At 38.4% G+C, this 15714-nt stretch overlaps 2 protein-coding genes across 3 annotated transcripts in view; both read left to right on the top strand.

Annotated features, from left to right (window-relative positions):
- Positions 1–4558, top strand: part of LOC122079845 (auxin response factor 12) — a 28956-nt gene extending 24398 nt beyond the window's left edge. The window contains exons 12-15 of one of the 2 annotated variants that reach the window (XR_006140551.1): positions 1385–2394; positions 2473–2663; positions 3201–3371; positions 4265–4558. Coding sequence is in view for 1 of the 2 variants with exons in the window: in XM_042646597.1 (XP_042502531.1) it covers positions 1385–2394; positions 2473–2663; positions 3201–3309 (1310 nt within the window). In the remaining variant the exon portion in view is untranslated. The remainder of the gene's footprint in view (positions 1–1384; positions 2395–2472; positions 2664–3200; positions 3372–4264) is intronic. The other variant, XM_042646597.1, reaches the window with a different exon arrangement.
- A 4307-nt stretch (positions 4559–8865) lies between these two features.
- On the top strand, positions 8866–15098 carry LOC122079798 (zinc finger CCCH domain-containing protein 32-like). Its single transcript, XM_042646521.1, has 3 exons — positions 8866–9228; positions 12491–12601; positions 12731–15098. Exons 1-3 carry the CDS (start codon positions 9115–9117, stop codon positions 14873–14875), a joined length of 2370 nt encoding a protein of 789 aa, XP_042502455.1. The 5' UTR covers positions 8866–9114; the 3' UTR covers positions 14876–15098.
- Positions 15099–15714: the final 616 nt, after the last annotated feature.

The following is a 15714-nucleotide window of genomic DNA, read 5'->3' as shown; positions in this document are numbered from 1 at the left end:
AACACATTGCTCATAAATTTTACTTTTCAACCAAATTCCTTGGAGTTTAGAATTTTAATAGGGACATAAATGCAGATCAGAGGGGAGGTCTGCTGGTGGTGGGTTAGATCAATGGGAGAAAGGGAGAAGAAGAGAGAGAATATCATGCATGTGTGTGTGTGTGTGTGAGAGAGAGAGAGAGAGAGATATCAACGAAATTACATTCATCAAATCATGGGGTGCTGTTAAGACTGACATTTATAAGAATCAAACTAACTTTATCTAAAAAGAACATAAATAAAAGAAGAAAATACAGACTAGAAATCTCCAACCATAGGGGCTGTTGGGAAATCCTTGATTGACCCAAACTTCCTATAAGCAAGGCATATAGAACTCCATAATAGCTAGCCGTAGGGCGTAGGAACACTGAGATGGGGCTTCAATCAACATTAATTGTAACCAGCAGACTAAGAACTCTCTCTCTCTCTCTCTCTCTCTCTCTCTCTCTCTCTCTCTATGTGTGTGTGTGGTAGTCGTCAAAAAACATTCTATGGGAACAAAGAAACGGAATAAAGCGTTTGGTGTCAACTTGGTGTTTTTCGGTATTTTTGAAACGAAAAGGGGAAAAAAAATCCTTAAACGCAAAATGATGGAATGGAGAAATCTTGTTCCGTTATTTTGGTTTCGTTCCAAATACAAAAGAAGTGAACAACTAGGGTAATCGTTCCTGAAACAGGTTCACAAAACGCTTTTTTTTTTTTTTTTTTTTTTTTTTTTTTTAAAAACGGCATTTTGACAAACTGAAAATTCTGTTTTTGTGACGAAAAGTTGTTTCTGGAACTGAATGACTACCAAATGCAGCCTTGGTACCATGACATTTTCCTTGTGTTAATTCTTTTGTAGCATAGGACTGTGGTCTGTTCTGCAAAGTTATGGAATTGCAACTAGATTCTAATAATGTATAACGGCAGAATAAGAGAGTTCCAGCAAGTACGATCCCCTCATGAAAATTTACAAAATAAACCATACATAATTGTCTTCATGCATGTTTGGCCCCTGACTCCCTGTCTTCTAGCCAACCTCTCACATGAACTCTTGCAATATTGGTCATGCCAAATGGGAATAGTAAAAGTATGGACCCGATTTGTCCTTCTACAAGCATCGATAGGCTGTCCACTATCCCCATCAACTAGATAGATCAATAGATGGTGTAGATGGAACTGTAAACAATTTCTCATCGGGGGTGATAGATTTGTGAATGGCCAATAAAATACTGCAGTTGTTCATCCTTCATCACTAATATCATCTTCATTTGCTCTTGAATGCAATATCAGACTTCCTCACTGTTTACTGTCATTATCAGTGTTGATATTATTATATTTGTTTTATTACTGTTCTGTTTCAGATAATACAGATGATGCAGCAAATGCCCTTATGTGGCTGAGAGGGAATAATGGAGAGCTGGGTATTCAATCCTTGAATTTTCAGGAACTTGGTGTGAGCACCTTGATGCAGCAGAGGCTTGATCTTCCATTTCTGAGAAATGAACATGATCCACAGTACCAAACCATGGCAGCTGCAGCCTTGCAGGATATAAGAAGTGATCCTCTGAAACAGCAAGTTCTGCAATTTCAGCAGCCTTTGCCTTTCCTATTCCAGCAACAGTCAAGTGGGCCTAATCAACTTTTGCAGCTGCAAATGATGCAACAGTCATTTTCTCAGCAGACTGTGCAAGCACAAGCCCAAAATTTAGCTAACCAGCATCGGCACCTTGTGCAGCCACAACTGCTACAGTCACTGAATGATCAGCAGAAGCAGCAGCAGGCGCAACAGCAGCAACAAACATATCAAGAAGCTTTTCAGATTGCAAATGATCACCTCCAGCAGCAACAAACAACTTTTTCTGCTCCTTTATGCCAGAAAACAGATTTTACAGATTCAAACATAACCTTCTCAGCTGCAATAAACCCTGCATATATGCAAAGTATGATGGGCTCACTTTGTCCTGAAGGCAGTGGCAATCTTCTGAATTTCTCAAGAATTGGTCAGTCCGTGCTGAGTGAGCAGCAACAACAGCAGCCTTGGGGACCAAAGTTTTCTTGTTCACAAGCCAATGCATTTGGTAACTCAGTATCTGACCCACAGTTCACTGGCAAAGATGGCTCTGTGGAGGCGGACAATTGTAGTGGAGATGCCCAAAACCACACTCTTTTTGGTGTTAATATTGATTCATCTGAGATCCTGCTTCCCACTTCAGTGCCCAATCTAGTTACTTCTTCAATTGATGCTGATGTGTCCTCCATTCCCTTTGGAGCTTCTGGCCTTCAGAGTCCTTTGTATGGCTGCATGGATGATTCTTCTGATTTTCTGCATGGTTCGGGGCAAGTTGATCCACCAACCAAAACATTTGTGAAGGTGAGTAGGATTTTGGTTCTCATTTGAGATTCCATTGCAATGCTGTTGGTTTGTCAGTGTGGTTTATGATCTGTGCAGGTCTACAAGTCAGGATCAGTTGGGAGGTCACTGGACATCACCCGCTTCAGCAGCTATCATGAGTTGATAGAGGAGCTTGGTCAGATGTTTGGAATTGAGGGCAAACTTGATGGCCCTCTAAGATCAGGCTGGCAGCTTGTATTCGTTGACAGGGAGAATGATGTTCTTCTCCTTGGAGACGACCCTTGGGAGTAAGTACTTTGTAAAACGAATCAGTAGACCTGTTTGAAATAGCGGTTCAAAATGCTCTGTTTGTTTTGATTTAAAATGGGTAAAGTTAAAAAAAGAAAGTAAAATCAGTAAGTTAATGAGTTTTGTAAGATGAAGGGAGAATGATATCCCATGATTGAGATAATTGGCTGAATCCCGTGAAACCATTTCATAGAAGTTCATTGATATCTTCTTTTTATAAAGCAAACTGACTTCGATTCTTGAAAAATCCACATCACCTCTGGTTAAGTTTGCAGTGGGTGCCACTATTTTTGAGCCGAACTATTGTTGTAAAAGCAGGGGAATTAAAAATATTCCCTTTATTGTACTTTCGGGAATTTGATATCGAAACAAATGTGGCAAACCCACTCAAATTTTCTTCGACCTCTTCAATGGGTTTTTGATATTAAGCATGAACTAATCCAAATATGTTGGTTCTGGAGTCCTTGTAGAATTTGTGCTGAGGGTTTTTACCTGTCTTTTAAACTAATGGAATGTGTATATGGCTATTTGTGCAGGTCATTTGTAAATAATGTTTGGTATATCAAGATACTTTCTCCCGAGGATGTGAAGAAACTAGGGAAACAAGGGTCTGGGATACTTCCCGTGAGCTCTCTTGACTACTGAAAATGAGACAAGATGGTATGACCTAGCACATCATTTGGTTCTTGCTTCGATGATTTCTAGTGGTATGCTTTTAATCTTTTATGACTGAAATTTTTTGGCTCATGATACTCTTATTCCTGATGGAAATAACGATGTCGTCCTTTGACTATATTATTAAGCTAGTACCTTGGTAAGTTGAAGCTTTTGGTGGTCTTGAGTGAAACATAAAATTTATACAAAAGAAAGCAAAGTGAGAAGAGAGCCTTAGAAAATCTAAGGGGGAAAAAAGAAAAAGAAAAGAGGAATGCTAGGAGATTGATTGCATGTGGCCAGTCTGGACTCTGGGATTTTAGTTAAATTTGGTCTATTGAGTAGTGTAGTGGGCTTTTGTTGATTCCTCTTTTACTTTACTGCACTGTACAGTGATAAAGACATGATTGATATTTAAATCTCATATAGTGGTTCTTCTTTAATTGCTTAATGTTCCACTTTTTTTATGTTGATATATATGCATGCATTTGTGTCATTACCATGATCTGGATCCAATTTGCTCAGACAATATTCTGTGTGACTTCTGTCACCATTTTCTCTTTTTGAGCCCAGCTCTGTACCCATAACATAGAGGACTTTCCATCTTATGAAGGTGGCATCTGGTAAACCGTTTTGGTGTTTCCACTACATAACTTCTTTAATTTTTAGGGATCAATCGTCCAAAGTCCATCTGCTATGTCCGACTGATTAACCCCCTTTGGGGACACTGTTGTAGATGGTTACGATGACCTCTTTCGTTGTTAAGGAGAATGAAAATTTGAAAAATGATGGTTTTAACTACGTTGACATGGCGATATAATAACATGATCTCTCTCTGTCTCTCTGTGTTTTTCCGTCAATAACATACCTAAAATTCTTGTTTGCTGGATGACCATATGGTCACTATATTTGTTTTTGAATTGAAGTTGCTTCAAAATTTATGCAGATTTTCCAGAACAAGCTGGCATTCACTGCTTGACTTGGAAATAATTGTATGCGATGAAGCTTCAGATTACGAACTCTTCGAACAGGTGTTTTGGTTTCCTATGTAATATAGATATGCTCACATGCATGCTTACATAAACTTCGTACCTCATTCCCCACCAATTTGTTAGTGTTTCAGTATTGTATTTGTTCATCAGTCTGAAAACTCAAACCACTCATTTAGTAGCTATGAATGTTTATAAATACTGAATTACGTTGTCTAGTTATTATTATATATGGAAGTCCTTAAACCCCAGTTTTTTTTTTTGGTTTGGAAAAAAGAACCAAATAGTATTTGATAGTAACTATACGGTTTAACAGGTAATCAGGGTCTATGATTGTAGTTTTTCTAACCATAGCCTCAAGTGCTATATACTTTGAAATGAGGATGGTTTCGATGTTAGCCTTGATACACAGCTTGGGTTTAGACAAAAAAATTCAGTTTCCAACAAGAGGGATTGCTATCCATGGCCATTGGGTACTATCGTTAGTACCAAAAAAATTCCCTAATTCCCCTACATTGCTCCAAATCTTAACCACCTCCCATTCATCTTCTTTTGCTTTTCTCATCATGTATAGGAGAAAATTTGGTCATAGGTTCAAAACTTGGAAACAGCTTCTTCTGTGAAGCAGGGGGTAAGGCTGTGTACACTTGCCCTTCCTAGACCTTGCTAGTAGAGGGAGCCGTCGTGCATTGGGTTGATATAATCCTATGCTGAAATATTCAACCATCTTGTCCTTTAAAAGCACACATATTGCATGGTTATCAATGGTAATACAAGTATAGAAAAATGTGTATTCTAATCAGTTACAGTTATGGAATTCCAAGTAAGTATCCTGTGGCTAGGTCTTAATTTTAATTTTTATGGAATATTTCACAAAAGTCTGGTAAAGCATGCTACTCCGAGAAAATGTAATTTTGGTATTTTGTCAGATATTTTGTTGAAAACCTACATTCAGAACCCATGCTGGTAATTTTTGGTTGAAATTCATTCAAGAAACTCTTGAAATTTTGACTGAAGAGGCCGGGCCTCAGAGGGACTGTCGTGGGTTTGAGTTGGAAAATGGCCTCTTTGCAAAGCTGCGTACATTATACTTTCCAGACATCATAGTGGCGTGGAGCATTGCGCATTGGGTATATGTTTTTTTTTCCCCCTAAAACGGAATAGGTTGTGTGAACGGTTTATGACCCGAAACTCTAACGTGAAAGCTCTCATACTTCAGTTAAAGGTTTCCTTGGGAATATGAGATAAGATTTTGTTACGATTCTAATTCCCCCTCCCCCAAAATAAATAATTAAATAAAAAGTTACAATCTACCAACAAAAAAAGAAGTTAGTCATAGGGAACTGATCCCACATTGATCACTAAAGGGATTTGATATGGGTTGATATAGTTTTGGGTTTCTTCACCTTAAAAATCTGTTTATGGGGGTTAAATTCTCCCTCTAGGATTTAGTTCTTGGTTATTGGGTCTTTACAATGTTGATACAATACCAATTTAGAACCATGATCTCCCCATAAAAATGTATCTTTACCACTACTAAGTTCCTTCTTTGTGTTTTCTTATTAACCCTATTGGAATCTCAAATAGGTGCACTTACTTATCTCCTTCACATTGGTAGCAAATTTTTTGAAAACTTCAATTACCTTCAAGAGATTAGAACTTGGAGGATTGTCCCAAAGACATCCTGGGCAGATGGATGGATGTTAATCCAATCTATCTTTTTTTACAAATGCCCTGAATCTATGAGGCACACTTTCCTATCTTGCGATTTCATCTAGAGAATCTAGACAGCTAGTCCATTGGGTTGAAAAACTAGAATTTTTTTGCCATCTCGTTTTGTAATATGCTTATGTATTTATTTAACTCAAGAAATATACCTGGATAATAATATTTTCACTTTCTTCAATACCTTTATTATAATATGCTACTTTACTGGTCACATTAAAAAGAAAAAAATAAATAAATAACATTATTTTCAAAATGGCTAAACTGAACCCCCACTCAATTCTATTACTGGCTAACCTATGGAAAACCAACTATGCCACCCTACACAACATGTGATATCTACCTGCTCTTATTCTAATATTCTGTGTTACCCATCCTTGAATTTTCCTTTTTCGTCCATGCGAGCATAACTGATAAAAGTAGCAAAAAAATGAGGTTGAGCCTTTTGTATTATACATAATGGAGATGTGTCTCAATATAAGCTAGTTTTTTTTTTTTTTCTTCAATGACAGGAGACTTTTGAGGTCGGTGCAAGGAGCCTTCTTCTTGGATTAAAGAAAGCAAAGCTAGATGGGTGGAGCATTGGAGAAATATGAAGCAATTCAAATGAAATGGAATACTTTTTTTTTATCACAATACCACCTCACGGCCTTCGAACATTGGACAACTCCTTTTGAATGTTCATAATACATTATCTCTAACATCATTTTGGCTCAAGCCTACCAACAAAGTGGTACTCCTCTTGGCGTGTTTGGCTCATAGATCAATGAACAATCTCTTTAACATTAGCATTTTGAATCCAAACATAGATATACTACAATTTTTCCTTTAATCTATTCTAATTTTTATTCTTTGATTAAAAAAAAAAAAAAGGTTTTACTCCATCTTTTTTTTTTTCCTATGCATTCTACTCATCATTGAATCTAAATATATTCTGTAACATATTCTATTTTATAATGAGTCTAGGTGGCCATGAATTTAATATTTCATCAGAGAGAAAATTCTTAATGTAAGTTCCAATTTATTCGGAGGTTATGTAATTTTCCCTTGAGGTGGCAACCCAAAGGCAGCCAAGGCGGCGTCCCAACTCAAGAAAGGTAGTGGGCTGATTAGTGGGAAGGGGGAGACTTAAACAAGTGACCTCTCCCTAAGACTTAGGCCAACGCTCTATTGTTATGATAGTCACCACCACACCAAAGGCGCCTACCCCATGTTGTATTCAGTGACTAAAAAAGTATAACATAAAAGTTGTTTTGGCCCTACACAGAACAATAGTCATAGGATCAGACATGAGCCAGTGCAAGCTAAAAACCAACAGATGACCATAGAAGCAGACATCTCCTTGGTTAGCCGTTAGCTTGGAACGCATGCCCTGAAATGGGGAAGCAGACTATCTCCTTGGTGAATAGTGTGCAATCAGAGAACAAGGATAATAATGGATTGTAACAAACCCACACAGATATGATCGCAGATGAGATGATTGTTCGCCAACTCAATGCCTAAAGCATTGATACCACAACAAATCTGTAGAACTTGAATACTGGTGAAATTGCTTACTTTTGCATTAATATGTGGTATATAACATCAACAATAAATTCATTCTTATCTCAACTTCATGGGGTGGACTACATGGATTCAAGCGAAAGTGCCAACGTGCAGACCAATGACAATACAAGCATAAACACAAGTCATTGGGGTAAGATTGTCATTTCACTTTCACCATCCAATGAGTCTATGTGTAAGAGTGCACAACTGGCACACCGTAAGGTAGCACCCACTGTATCTTAGGGGTGTCAAACGATGCAACTTTGGTTATTCGTTCTAGTTCTGGTTCAATTTATATTTTTATGAGGTGAACCAGAAAACACACCGGATAAGAATAAGCTGAAAAAGGATTCAATACATATTACATGTTAACACAATAGCACTAACAACACTGGTGTCAGTTAACTGTCGGTTTTGTGATTTCAAATAGAATCAAACTGAAAAATAACCTACAAAACCATTTTTCTACTGTGTGCTTCGATTCAATCATATATTTTGACACCTCTCTCTTTGGTGCGGCTTGCTACAACGGTGTGCGTATCCTTCTTCAGTTCTTCCTTTGGCTTATGTGAAAGAGTGTGGCCCCTATGCTCGTACACATGGGGACGAACAGACCAACTCGTGCCCCATGGAAGGAGTTATTAAATTTTTTATGGATACTTTGTTGTACACTCTCAATTGGCTCACACACGCATAGGAGCTGCACTCCTCCACAGAAAAACTCTTCTCCCTTTTTCGCCCTTTTCTATTGATTTCTTGCTAACCAAACACCCTAAGTCTAGATTTTCTTAACATAACCCAAATCCATGTTTAGCTTAGAGTTGACATATGGACCACAACATTGTACAAGTGGTCAAGCTAGACGTGTATGGAAATGTATGGAAAGGTTTAGCTAAAGTGTCCCTATCTTGTCTCCTCTAAATGGATAAGAGATAGCCCCCATTTGTCCATCATCAATGAAACTTTCCACCAGTCAGCTTCAAAATCTATGGAAAAGGTAGGTTAAGTAAATACGTAAGCCGCTTGATACTATATACATTTACCAAAACATCCTCACTCTTACTAATATCTTTCTGACATATCACGCACACCTATTGGAGGTTTTTTCGTAATTCTACAAATTCAGTAACTGTTTTCATTCTACATTTACAAAACTACCATTAAGATTCTTTTTTCTGATACCTGATTAGACAGAAGAGTATCTTTGTTCTCTCAGATAGCCGTTACCCTAGTTGAAAGTACAGACAAAACCCGTGAATAGAAATTAGGAAGTGCGCTTCGGTGAAAGCTCATTCACTCGTTGAGAGGTTAAGAGAGAGAACTCTCTAAAGCCTCCATTCTTCTCTCTCTCTCTCTCCTCTTTCTTCCCACGCCCACGTGAGTGGTGAGATCGGATCAATCTTTGCTACTCTTATGTTATTGCCCTAATCTTTACCAGCTACAGCGAAGCTTCTGCGACTGTTAAGCTTTTTCACGATCGATCTTATCAGGAATTGGGTTTAAAATCAAGGGATCATTTTGAGGTTGCAGAACGTCCATGGAAGTTGGGACTCGAGATTCAGGTCAGCCTGTATTGACGGCTGAGGAAGAGTTTCTGAAAAGAAATACGGATTGCGTTTATTTCCTTGCGTCGCCTTTGACCTGTAAAAAGGTATTGAATTGGTTTTTAGGTTTTTGAATCTTGATTGTTCTGTTTTTAGGGTTCATGGGTTCTGTTTAGATTGATTATTGCATCGGTTTGATTTGAGTGGTTCTGTGTTTTATCTCGATGACAAAAGGCGTTGGTGGTCTCTCCCACCGGGGGTGATTAGATTTATGCGCTTAATTAAGATTTTTTTCACTAGAAAACCCAGAATTTTAATTCTGGATAGTTGGAATTTTAGATAGTGGGAGGTCGAGGATTTTGAGTTCTGTTGTTTTATATCTTGTTTATTTTTTGTCAGAAAACAATAAAAATTCTACCGTTCTTCTAGTGATTTGTCATCCTAACTCCTAACAACTGGTTAATATAATTGAAATATGGTATTTATGACAATCACTGAAGATTAGTTGACTGGGAATGCTGTTGGATCTTATTTAGTTTATCTGGGGATTGTTGATATAAAATTTTAATTTGCTTTTGTTGCGTGAGATCAGATTCCCGGTAGTTGTATTTAATGAACATGAGGAGTCGTTTGTGGGAACTGTTGACACCAGAAGCTAAGTTGTTTTGAAGAGTGGGTTTCCTTAATCTGCATGTACAGGAAATCATTTGTGGGGAATATTTTTTATTGAATGGAGGACCTTATATTGCACACTTTGTTTCATCTGGCCACAGATTGTAAACGGTTTATCCCTCCTTACCCCTATGTGAAGTATGAACTGTCAGAAGCTTGATTAGATAGAATTGTAGTCCCTTCTATGACACGTATTTTACATTCTATTCTTAAAAATTTCTTAAGAGGGGAATGAAGAAAAAGAACATCTTTTGCCTATCCTATCAGACTTTTATTTAACTTAATTTCAGTTATTTATTTATTTTCCATAATTTGATTTGGCAGAAGCTCAATATTACATGTAGAAATTATAAAATCACCTCTGAAACTAGGACTTAGTGGCATAAGAAAATTACTTACAAAGGTGAAATTTAATGATCTGGAAAGAAATTAATTGTTGGGAAGAACTCAAATGTTTGGGTGCAAATTGCAAATGCTTCTCTTACCTCATAGTGCTTTTGGAAAGGGAAAGCCATTTTTCAATTAAGCTCAGGTGCTTGATGACAACATCTCTGATTGCTTTTGATGGAAATCCAGCTTCTGCTTCTACATAGCTTGTGACATTTAAATTAATGCTTCTTGAGTGGCATATTAAGATTTTCATTTGAGATACTGCAAAGAAAAAAATTAATCACGTGGCTTTGCCTCCTTAAGGAGAAGATATCAGCTAAACACTTACAGCGAAGTGGATTTAGTTTAATGAATGGGTAATTTGCAAGAAAATGGTAGTTGCCTTAAAAAGGATATATTGGTGACTGCGATTTGTGAGATCCCGTTATAAGGGATATACACATGGGTAGCTAAAGGAGAAACTATGAAGGACACGGCTGGGGAGTGGGGACCCATCAATGATCATGCCATGTAAGAATAATTACAAGTCCCACTTTTGCAAGGTCACTTGTGGGTTGAATGGAGTTGGCCTTAGCTTTCAGAGTTTCTAAGTTAAGTTGCTGCCTTCGAACTTGTCCCCATGACTCTACACTGGAAGCTCAAGCTGAAGCAGATCATAGGGAGGAGATTTGGAGAATATTTTACAAGATCAAGAGGAGATTTAGAAGATATTCTAGAAGATCTAAAGGAGATTTGAGTGGGAAATATTATGTTGAAGATATTTCTAGCTACTATGGGGACTGTGGGTTTCACTTTGAGGCTTCTTACTTCTATTTTGTAGGGTTGGGTAGTTATGCTACAATCCAACCATAGTTTCTATTTTGTAACACCCTAGATAGTTTCTATTTTGAAGGAAGACCTAAATTGTGAGGCATTCTCCTATTATACTGGAGGTTTCCTATTTTGTTAGTTTCTTTAAAGTTATAAATATAGGAGAAGGGGTGTTGACCCCCTAACGATTGGGAAAAAGTGAGTTTTGGCTTTAACCTTGTTACTGCAGTAATGATATTGTGCTTTTGGACCATGGGCATATGGGCATAGCCTTATACCCAGCTTCGTGGAAGGCTGTTGTAAGCATATGCCAATCGTGCGTAGTAAGGTTACTACTAATTATATCATATTGTATTAATATGGCTTCTATGTTGCATATAAGTATAATTATATAAAATATCATTGCTATATTACATATAGTCATATTTTAATGCATTATTTGTGGAGTGACCTTACATAGGCCATCTTTGTGGTGGTTGTGAAATTGGAAATGTTATGTCTAATTAGAAATATATGTTGATAATTTTTTTAATTTAATGAAGTATAAATCTACACTATGAAATCATTATATCTTTATTTTTTTTTTGTACTATTTTTATATTACTAAACTTGCATATAAAGTGAGACACATTGGATAGAGAATTTACTTGCTTCTAGGCATCTAATGGTTTTTTTCCATTTTGATATTGAAGCTAATGGGGGTCAACAAGCTGTTTACTTGTGAAGATGCCACTGCATTTGTTTATTGTTGTTGTTGTTGGTTCATTGAAATTATGCATTAAAATATTTTCATAAAGGTTTTTATCTATAAAGCCCTTGTTGTGCTTAGATGCAAGCCTCATAGGAGTGGGCTCCTTAGTTGGAGAAAATAAAGTTGGGCCAGGAGGGGGGGGGGTTGTAGAGGAGAAACTTCTCCAGCAAATCAATATGTTAGTGTGTGAAAAATTGCAGTTGTATAGCTAAGTAATTTTTGGTCAAATGAGCTGAGCCTGAATGATTTGCATAAAAAATCTGTTGTGAAGGAATTGTCGTTGGCACGTTTTGGCAATTTTCCCTGGGAATTGGAAATTTTTTATTCAGGAGGCATAATCCCTTTTAAATGTTTTCTCCTGTGACAGTAATAATAGCAAACACCTTGCCTACCAGATCACTATTAGCTATCCTGCAAATTGGTAACTGATGTACTATTTATGGCACCGGACGATAAAGTTCTTTCCATTTGTCCTCGCCATTGTTTTCCTTTTTACTCTGTATATAATTTTGGACCTGTCAATTTAATGTGGTGTTTTTTTCTTGGTGTCTTGGAAGATCCAGTAAATTCTTTTTGCCTTTTTGATGATTGTGATTCCTTTGAATTCTTTCTTTGCCTGAATCATTTCAAAGAATGTCAATCACGTGGGTGGTCTGACATTAAACAATTATGGGTATTCTATGTAATCATTTTCTTTCTGAAATTTTCCTTATATCCCTTTTCTTTACCTTTCTTCTTTGTTATAGGGAAGTGAATGTGAATATCGCCATAGTGAAGCTGCCAGGATTAACCCCAGGGATTGCTGGTATTGGATGAATGGTAACTGCTTGAATCCAAAATGTGCATTCCGGCACCCGGTGAGTCCTTTTGTCAAACATGCCTTGTTGGTTTAGTGGACAAATAAACTTGTTGTTTCTAACCTTTAGCATTTAATTATCTTTATTTTAATTAAAATGTCAGTGCTATGCCTAATGTAATGTTTTCAGCCACTCGATGGCTTGATAGGAACCCCAGGAACACCTTCAGTGGGATTGTCTGCACCGCCTTCACAAAGTGTATCATCACTGCAAATGCCTCCAGGCCATACTCCTGCTTATAGCTCGGGAAAACCAGCTGTTCCCTGCTATTACTTCCAGAAAGGGCTTTGTTTAAAGGGTGACAGATGCACCTTCATGCATGGACCACAACCCCTCGGTAATCCACCACCACGGCAACAGGAACCAAAAACTGCTACAACTGTTGCTGAGCCCCAGAATCCAAAGAAGACTTATGGGGGCCTTGAAACACATCCACAACAGACGACACAAGAGAACATTAGAAAGTCAGGTTTCATAGCTGGTTTTGGGGGCCTTGAAAGGTGTGATCAACAACAGACTACACAAGAGAACATCAGAAAGTCAGTCGACGTTTTGCCTCCACCCAAACCTGCTATGAAACCTGAAACTTTTCCTCCAAAAAGCAGCATAGTTAAGAGAAATATACTGCCACCCACCACAGTGGATGAGGAGCGTCTTAAATACATAACAAATGCTCCCTCTAATGCCAGTGGGAACTCTGTACCAAGGCCCCAGCGTAGTCGCCAGGCTCAGGCATTTGATGACCGTGTCTTCCAGGATGGTAAAGAGGCTGATGAGTTCTTAAGGGAATCCTCTCCTGGTTTTGATGTTCTTGTTGATGATGAACTCAGGGATTCTGATTACTATCATACGGAAGATGAGTACAGAAGAACAGCCAGCCATGAGGGAAGGCGTTTGAACACTGTGAATGATTTTGATTATGACCGTTCAGTTGATTATGCTCCATTTGCTAAATATGACCGAGAACCATATGATGATTCATGTGGCTATGATTCATATGGGCAAGTGCAAGATCAGTATGCTTGGGAAAAGCGAAGGGCTTCATCTGAGAGGACAGAGAGGCCATCTGTGCCAGAAAAGAGAGGTTTCTCTAGAGTTGAGAGCCTTGATCAGATTGATGAGTCAGATCTGCGCCGACGACTGTCAAAGCAGAGGAGGGTCAATGGTTTGAGGTCTGCAGTTAGCCCTGACCGTCATGGTGATATTCATTGGAGGGATGACCGTAATCGCCACATTCAAGGCCAAAGAAATCTGGGTCATTCTCGGAGAGATTCGCACCATATACCTTATGAGAGTTCCAGAAGCAACAGGCTGCAAGGTCGACTTACACTTCCTGGGAGATCTTCACCAGACAGAAATCTGAATGATTTGCGTCCAGCGAGGGAAATAGATAGGGGAATGAGCCGCAGTAGATTGTCACCAGGCAGGCCTCCAATATCCTCCCACCAGGTGCGTGAAGGAAGAATAAAACGGCAAGGCCAGGACGACTTTAGAGAGGCCAGAAATATTAGAGGGGTTCCTAACAGAAGAGATGAGGTGGATAATAACACTCCATATTTTGCTGGTCCAAAAAGCCTTGCTGAGTTGAAAAATTCTAAGGTCTCAGAGAGCACTGAAGCTCGGAATGCAAAGGTTCGACAAGTGTCACAGCTAAAGGAGCAGAAAAACTTAGAACTCGGACAACCAGTGGGTCATGAAGAATCTGAAGGTTCACTTCCTTTTGAGGGCCCAAAGCCCCTGAGTGAGATTTTGAAGAGAAAGAGAAAAACAGAAACAGCATCTTCTGGGAATAGCACAGTTTCACAAAATGGGCAGCTGGATAGTGGGAAAATAATTACCGGCAGCTCCAGGATGTCAGCAGAGAAAGATTCTGTTCAGACCTCAGAGCCTGAGAAAGAATCCAATCATCAGGCTCAGTGTGAGGAAGAACCAAGGTCCTCAGATGCTTATCCAGATAAAGCTGCTGAAGACAATGAAGAAGGTCAGATCACTATGGAAGGTGATGATGTGGTTCACGAAGGTGAATCTTCGGATGCCCAAAAGGGAACTGAGCTTGAGACTGAAGATGGAATGATGGTTGATGATGCAATGGAAGATCAAGAAGATCAAGAAGATCAAGAAGATCAAGAGCTTGAAAACTTTGATCACAGGGATGGAGAATATGATTATGACCAGGCTGATGTTGGGGATGAAGAAAATGTGGACCAGGAAGAGTACTTGGATGATGAAGATGGGGATGATTTTGCAAAGAAGATTGGGGTCATGTTCTCTTAAGAGAGACGGAGAGAAGGAAATTGTGGGAGGGACTCATTTTTAGTGTTTTAAGAGACTTTAGGACTTCTGTTCAATTTGAAAAGAATAGAATGGCTCTTTGATGTGAGCCGATTTAGATGCAGCTGTTGGTTTTCTGCATAACAGTTAGGAGACCTTGTATTAATCAAAGCCTGTTTCTTTGTATTTAACATTTGAGCTAATTCAAATCTCTTTATTTCGAGTAGTGGCTCTTGCAATCCCACCAAATAATATTGTGTGCATTTAGGCCTACTGTTTTACACCCAGCTGTGCTCAACAACCACCTGATTTACAAATTATCTGGTTTTTGGACTTTGATGATCCAAATTAATGCCTAAAGGTTTTAAATGTTAAAGAGGCTTTTTTACCTGATCTGAGGATAGGTTAGATAATGTATTCTCTAGATGGGTATCTTCAAATTTGTAGCTCCAAGTTCCATCATATGTCAGCCCAGTTGTGTAATATAATAATGAGCAGGGACTAGAAATGGAGCTCTTTATGGCCAAATCAGCCTAAAGAACTACCATAAACAGGATCTTTGCTTCAGTTGGGGGAAGCTTTGGAAATTCTAATAGTATAAACTGAATCTTTGCTTCAGTTGGGGGAAGCTTTGGAAATTCCAGCCCACCATAGAGTTGTTCTTTTAATATAGAAATGCCTCGTGGGATCTAATCTAAACAAATTTAGGATCAAAGCTTCTCTACAAAGTTACAACCACGCAAACCCAGTTTGTGGACAATGAGAGATTCATGCTATTTTCTTGTGTGATTATGCCAAGGCTACTTGATTCACTCATTTTTTTTTTTTCCCCCTTTGGGTTG

This window comes from Macadamia integrifolia, chromosome 5 (assembly GCF_013358625.1).
Source record: "Macadamia integrifolia cultivar HAES 741 chromosome 5, SCU_Mint_v3, whole genome shotgun sequence".
Taxonomy (NCBI): Eukaryota; Viridiplantae; Streptophyta; class Magnoliopsida; order Proteales; family Proteaceae; genus Macadamia; species Macadamia integrifolia.
The sequence above is the reverse complement of the archived record's forward strand: the minus strand, read 5'-3'. Positions and strand labels throughout refer to the sequence as shown.

What these genes read in the sequence shown, in the direction of transcription:
- LOC122079798 (XM_042646521.1), top strand. Translation starts at nt 9,115, where the DNA reads ATGGAAGTTGGGACTCGAGATTCAGGTCAGCCTGTATTGACGGCTGAG. An exon ending in CGCCTTTGACCTGTAAAAAG is followed by an intron (nt 9,229 to 12,490) that starts GTATTGAATTGG and finishes TCTTTGTTATAG; the next exon opens with GGAAGTGAATGTGAATATCG. An exon ending in AATGTGCATTCCGGCACCCG is followed by an intron (nt 12,602 to 12,730) that starts GTGAGTCCTTTT and finishes TAATGTTTTCAG; the next exon opens with CCACTCGATGGCTTGATAGG.